This window comes from Mus pahari, chromosome 3, assembly GCF_900095145.1.
Source record: "Mus pahari chromosome 3, PAHARI_EIJ_v1.1, whole genome shotgun sequence".
In the NCBI taxonomy this organism is placed as follows: Eukaryota; Metazoa; Chordata; class Mammalia; order Rodentia; family Muridae; genus Mus; species Mus pahari.
This window is the reverse complement of record NC_034592.1, coordinates 23,215,386-23,223,765: the sequence shown is the minus strand read 5'-3', so window position 1 is coordinate 23,223,765 and position 8,380 is coordinate 23,215,386. Positions and strand designations below refer to the sequence as shown.

General features: G+C 49.0%; 1 protein-coding gene across 2 annotated transcripts in view; it reads left to right on the top strand.

Moving 5' to 3' along the window:
* Ttll11 (tubulin tyrosine ligase like 11) overlaps nucleotides 1-8,380 on the top strand; it is a 230,151-nt gene that overhangs the window by 75,787 nt on the left and 145,984 nt on the right. For both annotated transcript variants that reach the window (XM_029537002.1, XM_021193514.2), the window contains exon 4: nucleotides 2,608-3,183. In XM_029537002.1, coding sequence (XP_029392862.1) covers nucleotides 2,608-3,183 — 576 coding nt within the window. The remainder of the gene's footprint in view (nucleotides 1-2,607; nucleotides 3,184-8,380) is intronic.

Genomic DNA, 8,380 nt, shown 5'->3' with positions numbered 1-8,380 from the left:
CAGCACTTGGGAGAGCACTTGGGAGGCAGAGGCAGGCGGATTTCTGAGTTCAAGTTCAGCCTGGTCTACATAGAAAAGCCTTGTCTTGAAAAAAAAAAAAAAAAAAAAAAAAAAAAAAAGTCGTTGCTATAAGAATCAGAAAAACAGGTCTTTTATTTTATCTTATCAAAGTAAAAATGTCACAGGGAACCTGAGGTGGGATCAAAGACCTGGGTTCTCACCCCACCTGCCTCGCTAGCCAGTCATAGGACCCCAGGCGGGCCCCGCCCCTTCCCTCAGCCTCAGCTGCCCGTCTGCATTATGAGCAGATGGGATGATGTCGGTCTCTGAGGATCCTTTTGGTTCAGAAAATTCAACGATTCTATTAGAATTAATAATCTTGATTTGTAATGATGACTCTGGCACAGAGAGGAAGAAATATTTAACAGTGTAATGAATGACAGAGACTATTGACCATGTAGTTTAATTTATTTAAGGCACATACCCTGAATTCAAAGGAGAAAATATCACTCCTGATAATATATTGAACTGTTAGTATCATCGGCCTAGCAAAAGCTTTCCAGAGGGAAAAATTAGCCATCAGTGCAAACTTGACATTTTTCACTTGCTGATCCACGGCTGTCATTCGTCCACAGCAGCCATGTTTGCTGTAAAGGCCGTGCATGTGGGTGCTTTGGATGAATATTAAATAATGACATAAGCCTCAAGGTCACTGTTGCAGGAAAGGCTGTGCGGAGGTTGGGCCTGAGAGGGAGCCCGCATTGATCTCTTGTGAAGTTCTGTTCTGGAATCCTGCTGATGTGGAGGACACAATTGATGGGAGCCATTATCAAGGCTGTAAGTGTCCCTCCATTGTTAAGGATCTTTTACAAGACCCAGGAATCGGCAAAAGCTTCAGCTAGAAATATAGGCCAGTCAAAGAGATAAGTACATCCCAGAGTGCAGACGGCCTGGGTCAGGCTTACACAGCGAAGGCAAAGGCTGAGGGAGGCCAGCACCGGACCATGGCCGACTTGGCCTGCAAGTCGGGCACTGCTCCTGGGGATGGCTCAGAAGAGAGCTTCCGTGCCAGGAGCTGCAGAGAGCAAGGTCTTTGTCTTCACGTGTCCCCAGTGAAAATGTCTTCTCTGAGCATTTCAGCCCACCTTCTTCCATAGCTTCCCAAAGCACCCCAACAAAGACGTCTGGATGGCTCAGGCCTTCTGAATTTGTAAAGAATAGAAATGAATGTCTTTCAGCTCCAGAGGCTAAGAAGTCCAATGTCAAGATGCTGATAGCTGGTGAAGGGCCTTCTTACTAGATCACAAGGTGACAGAGAGCACCATAGGACAAGACACATCCAATGTGCTAGCCAGCACGCAGGAGGGCTGGTCTCTCCCTTTCTTATGAAGCCACCAGTGCTGTCATATGGCTCTACCCTTATGGCTTCTTCAACTTTACCTGCCAAGTTTCTACCTTAAGAGTCCATCACCATATGCATGTAGAGGTTAAGTTTCCAACATGTGAGCTTCAGGGGGAACATCTTGAAGCCATAGCCTGGAGGAATCAGGTACCCATAAATTATACACAACCACAGGTCCAGATCTGGGCTGGCCAAGTGCCTAGATGGTCTTGAGTGTGTCCTGCTGACCCAGATCTGGGAAAGAGCAGCTGCTGCAGATGACAGAACCTAGTTCCTAAAAGGTCCAGACAGGTCGAGGGATTGGCCAACTCTGTGAGATACACATAATAAAGCGGAAAACCTGTTTCGCGTGTGCTAGCTCAGGGTTTGTTACTGTGCCTGGTCCTTTGTACATCTCAACTGGTCACATCTTTATATTGTTCCATTGAGGGTTGAAGAGAATATGGAGGAATACACAGGGCCCTAGGGTCATCAATCCAGGAGTCAGTTTCAACGCTGCTGCCTCCCCCAGTTAACCTCACAAGTTTATTTTCTCATTGAGTCCTCAGCCTGCTCAGGTGGTCGGAGGCTTGCCTAGCATGCACAGAGCCCAGCACCACACAAGCCAGCTGTGATATTTGCTTATCTGTGATCCTAGCACTTGGGAGGTGAAGATAGTTGGGTGACGAGTTCAAGGTCATCCTTAGCTATAGAGCAAGTTCAAGGCCAGACTGGACAAGATGCCCTGTCTCAAAACAAACAAGATCCAGAAAGGGGGGGGGAACCTTACTTCTATTTGACAAGTATTGAAGGTAGAGAGAAATAATTTGCTCTGTAAATGACACCACCGAAGCTTGAATCTAGGCAGGCCAACTCTTTCCTCTCATATGTAACAATGGCTGCACCCCTCCAAAACAACCGTGTCTTATGGGAGGGTTTGATGAGATGACTAGTGTAAAGAGCCCGGTGCAATGCCTGGCATGTCACAGGTAGTCACTAATTGTATTAAGCTGATGCCGTTGTTATAGTTACATGACTTGTTAAGAATACAACTAAGAACTGGTGAAATGACTTCAACTCAGGTCAACCTTTCTAATCCACATTCCACCTCAGTCCACAAGACTGAGGACAAGTCTCATGTCACTGAACCCCCAGGCAGTGTCATCTCTGTGGAAGGGGGATCTCTGACACAGCCCTAACAGTCTGGTCGTTTCCTTCTCTTCCAGGTCCAAACGGTGAAAGATGGTGACCCCTCCTGGAGGCCCACTTTTATTGTGAAACCGGATAGTGGTTGTCAGGGTGATGGAATCTACCTCATTAAGGACCCCTGCGATGGTCGCCTGACTGGAACCCTCCATAACAGGCCGGCAGTGGTCCAGGAGTACATTCGCAAGCCTCTCCTCATCGACAAACTCAAGTTCGACATCCGTCTGTATGTCTTGCTGAAGTCCTTGGACCCCTTAGAGATTTATATAGCCAAAGATGGACTCTCTAGGTTTTGTACAGAGCCATATCAAGACCCTAACCCCCAGAACCTGCACCGTGTCTTTATGCACTTGACCAACTACTCCCTGAATATCCACAGCGGCAAGTTCGTCCACTCTGACAGTGCCAGCACGGGCAGCAAGAGGACTTTCTCTAGCATTCTTTGTAGACTGTCTTCCAAAGGTGTGGACATCAAGAAGGTCTGGTCTGATATCATCTCCTTAGTTATTAAGACTGTCATCGCCCTGACCCCAGAGCTCAAAGTTTTCTACCAGTCAGACATCCCAACAGGGAGGCCGGGGCCCACCTGCTTCCAGGTAACCATGCCAACTGCCACCCTGAGTTTTAGCCTTGACTGGGCTGGGGAAAGGCTCCTTGGCTATGGGATGAAGGATGGATAGGATTGCATGGCCAGAGGTGGGGATACACAGGTGGTGGCCACTCTGGGATTTTGTGTTAGCCCCCCAGACCACCTTTGAACTTTCTGTTTCCTAGGTGACTTGGGGCAGGCTACTTTCCTTCTTCATTTAACTATAAATCTGTAGGATTCTTGTGAGCGCACCTATGTCATGCATACATTCTTTGTTCATTGGGGGTCAGGCATTGTTGTAGAATCCTGCTGCCCAATGCCAAGAATGCACAGTGGAGAAAGCCATTAAGAAGCATTGACACAGAGGGCTACATGTGGTAGAATCAAGTAGGAAATGGACCAGGTGCAGTGGGGTTATGGACCAAGCCACCATTCCTGGCTCAGTGCAGGACGTCTTCTTAAAAGACATGGCAGTCCCTCTGAAAGTTGAGGAGAGAGATGGAGCAGGAAAGAATGAATCGGGATCACCACAGACTGTTCTAAGTGAAGGCATGCCGCTCTGGAGGTAAGAGGGAAATCTGATGTGTTTGGAACACCCAAAGAAGTTCAGTGTGGTTAGGGCACGTTTTGAAGCACAAAGGAGGGATATGAGAAAAGATAAGGTGGGGGTGAGTAGGTTAAGCCCAAGTTGCGGGGAGCCTTGGGGACAGAGGATTATAAATGGGACAGATCATGGTCAGCTCAAAAGTACACAGTTCCATGATCAGTGGGTTATGAACTGAGCCAAGGCCAGCTGCCAGGGAATTGCTAATGTATGCTTCTGTGCAAGCAAGAGCAGATGCTGGCTCTGAATTGGGAGGTCTTGATAGACATGAAGAGAAAAGCTGAGTTCCATCTAAGGATGTTGGATGGCTAGAATCGGTGACTGCAGGGCTCTGGGGAGAGAGAAGAGATGGTAGCAGAAAGGAGAGGAGTTCCTGGGGTGGAGACACGTGTCTTGGGCTCTTGGAAAGATGGATAGAGACTACGTGTAGAGGATCAGGCTAACAGGTAAGAGCCAGGATCTGGGGCTGGTGAGATGGCTCAGTGGGTAAGAGCACCTGACTGCTCTTCCAAAGGTGCAGAGTTCAAATCCCAGCAACCACATGGTGGCTCACAACCATCCTTAACAAGAGCTGACTCCCTCTTCTGGAGTGTCTGAAGACAGCTACAGTGTACTTACATATAATAAATAAATAAATCTTAAAAAAAAAAAAAGAGAGAGAGAGAGCCAGGATCTGGAGGCAAATGCCTACATGGCAGTTGAAAGAAGAGGTTAGTATAAAGTGGATATTTGGGCTGCATTCGGGAAAGACTGGTGGGCTGGAGAAAGAACTGGGAAGTCATCTGCTGCAGTGACTGAAGGCATGAGGTGGTATGGAGAGGACCCCCCCATGACACCCCCAGTTAACAGGAGAATGGAAAGAGGCAGGGAACCAACAAAGGAGACTGAGAAGATGGGTCAGGGGGAATCGAGTTGGAAATGCCAAGGAAGAAGCTGAGCATGGCCCTATAGCCTCAAACATTGCCAGGATGTCAGGCAAGACCCTTCCTGGAACTGTCCATTATGTTCACTGACACTTGTCCTGGGGACACTAGCAAAAACTGTCTTGGGCAGCCAGCCAGTTTGTGAGAGGGAAGGAAATGGAGTATGGTGTGAAACAGCTTTTAAAAACATAGCTCTCAGGGGTGAGACAGGGGCATGGAGACCAGGCACTTAGGAGGCACACCCTTCCTGTCACCAGATCTGTCAGAACAGGCAAGAGAGGATACGATGAACTTCTGGGATCTTCTCCTCATAATCTTTCATATTGTTGCATAGCATGATGGGAGTGGGGTGGAGGGTGGTGTGTGTGTGTGTGTGTGTGTGTGTGTGTGTGTGTGTGAGAGAGAGAGAGAGAGAGAGAGAGAGAGAGAGAGAGAGAGAGAGAGAGAGGAGAGAGAGATGTGTGAGGAATAAAACAACACAACATATTTGTAAGGATCACACCCAGCCCACTGCCCAGCTCCGACACGTGTTCTTCCCTACTCTCTTCCCCAGCCCATCCTTTACGTAACCACTATTCTGAATGGTATGTTGACCATTTCCTTAATTTTTAGAACTACACGTGGTCATGCGTGTATGTCCTCCCAGACAGGACACACTGCCTTATCTGACTTGCTTCCGAACTTCATATCAGCCCTGGTGTGACTCCCACTTTCTGAAGAGCCTGCTCCTTCACAGGCAATGGCTCCAAGGTCTGTCCCATGGCTGGGGCTAGTGGCATGGCTTGGCTTGCCCTGGAGCACACCACATAAGTACGCATGGTTTATCATTTTTTCTGTCAAGGGAGATAGGGGTGTTTCCTGACTGGGCTAGAAGGGGTGAAGGCAGTAAGGGACGAGAGCGAAGAGAGGCGTCAGAGCAATGTCTCTCACAGATAAACGCCTACTGACCAGCCCACAAGCACATTGGGTAGCTCCAGATCCAGAGACTCAGGCATTGGGCCCCCATCAGCAGGGTCATCAGGTGAAAGCCTCTGACCAGGATTGAGGCAATGCGAGAAGTAGTAATTGTCCCATAGAGTCCCATCCATGGTCCTATGCCAGTCCCACCCTCCGAGCCTTCAGTTATTAAGCAGCTATGTGCAATAGCCATGAGGAGATGGTTAGAAAGGGCTGCTGAGAAGAACTTCAGGACAGTGCCAGAACAAAGAAGTCTTGACCCAGGCCACCACAAAGTGAGGGTCACACCCTGGGTTCAACCCTGAGGACAAGTGTGACCATGCCTGTTTGGCTATTCTAGGAGCATCCCATGGGGCCAAACCACAGAGGCCCAGCAAGGAAGACCGGGGTGGCCATTATGTGTGTGCCCTGCAGTAGACAGATGACAACAGCCACCAGGGTTGGGGTAGGGCCAGCTGTAGGGGACTGAAGGACCAGATCAGGAGCCACTGCTTTGGTTAGGGTCACAGCTAGCAGATGGGCCCAGAACCTCATGGCCATTTGCCACTGTTTGACCACACACTAAACGCTTCCAGGGTGAGGAGACAGGCTAGGAATGAAGCCCTTTCTGGCACAGGGAGTACTGGAGACTTTCTCACCACCTAGTGTGTCTTAGGTTCCCTCTGCACACTCACACCTGTGTGTGCGTGCGTGCGTGTGTGTGTGTGTGTGTGTGTGTGTGTGTGTGTGTGTGTGTGTGTGTGTGTGATGTGGATGAAGAGGCTTTAAGAAGGTGTCAAGTGGTATCTGCTTAGCATTTGTTGCTCTGAGTGACTCAGATACACAATAAGGGAGAGGATTTGGAACCTACTTACAACTGAGTCTACTCCGGCTTGCTCTGTCTGAATCACCTTTCAGGATGCTGTTAGCTGGGCTCTAGACACACGGACAGACCTTGAGCAGGTTTCCATGGTATGGTTCTGATGGCCATCTGCCATGTGACCTGTCCTAAGTCACTTAACTTCAGGAACTTAGCTTCCTCCCCTGCCTTACAGCGTCAGTGTCCAACTCCTGTGAGACAAGGATGACATAGGAAACACTTTGCAAACTGTTGAGACTCGGCACAAGTGCAGGAAGTTATTTCTTAGCTGGGTAGGTCTTTCTTGCTTGTAGCAAGACCTGGCCAGATGGCAGCATTACAGAGCGTAAACCCTGGCCAACCAAATTACACTCATCTGGGGCATGTGACTGTGACCCTGTTCCAGCCATGACCACAGTAATGACTTGGAAAACATGGTGGCCAAGCAACAGCTGGCACGGCTCTGCTGTGGTCAGATTTCCTGTAATCTGCTGCTGAGGAACACAGCTGCCCTGTCATTCCAGCCTCTGCCTTGTCATTGCCCAGGCAGCCCCAGCCACAGAGCCTCACATCTGCTGTCTTGAGGGCAGCAGTGTGACCCTGGCTTAAATATCAAGGTCAGCCTGGGTGTAGACAATCATGTGGCAGAAACTCACACAAAGGGAACACACTTTGTGGCTTCAACTGTATAGTTTTCTTGTTCCCCATGTCTAATTCTGTCTTCAGCCATGACCCTCCTGCTAGATGTCTAGAGATAGAGCTTTTCTAAGGCCTAGTATAATCCTCCTCTTCCTGTGTCCTCTGCCCTCTCTCTTACCCCACAGCCTAGACACGTCACCAGGCAGAAGCTGAGAATCAGTGTATGGGGGTGGTGCGTGGAGGGGCTGTCAAGGGCTGGGGTTTCCTTCTCAGATGGACGGGGTTGAGCTTTCCCCAGCTCCTGCTTACAGCAGCGGAAGCCGGTGAGCTTGACAAGTCAACCTTTCCTGGTCTGGATTTCCATAGCTGTAAGTAGTGAGCTTGTTTGTAGCTATATCCCAGAGTTGTCGCATGCGCCAATAAGAGGGAGCTATGTGGAACAGTCCCCAACACACAGCAGTCACTTAATAAGTGAGAGGATGGGTGTTTATTACTCTGACAACAGTTATTACACCTACCCACAAGAAGGGACCTTGTCGTTACAGTAAATCAGCAACGATCCTCATTTTGATGTTAACTAGGACATTGGTGATACAAGTTTGGAATCAAGTTTGGAAACCAAGACCTTAGCCTGGCGTTTGTCACATTCCAACCCAGCTACGTAGCTCTCCTGTGTCTCAACCTTGTTTTCCCCACACCAGATCTGCTTCCTCTCCGGAGGTTGTGCCTCCCTGGTTGGACCATTGGTCTTTGTCTCTGACAGCCTGATCTGTTCACTCCTGTTCACTAGTTTCAGTATTCGGTACCTTCCAAAGCACAGCTCAAGACTTTCTTTCTCTGTAAAGCCTTCCTTGTCCACTCTGACAGCTATGGTATTTTCTTCCTTTGCAATATATCACATTCCCTGGGTACCCACTGAGATGAGACCTAAGATAGGTGTGGGGCATGTAGCTAAGAACAAGGCAAGTCCAGGGCCTCTAAGGGGTGCTCTGGTTAGTGTGAAAGACTTGCAGAGATAATCCCTGCTCTGGATACATCATGCTGTCCAAAGGCACACATGAGATGAGGGGGGAGAGTTAACTGTCCAACTGAAGGCTCCCAGAGGAGGGGATGCCCAAGTGAGTTCAAGGCATGAATGAGGGTTTTCCCAGCAAACACCAAAGGGTCTCACATTCTCCTGTTTCCCTGCTATCTTACTGGTTGTTCTTCCCTGGCCTCTTCCTCTGGGGATCTGTCATTATTG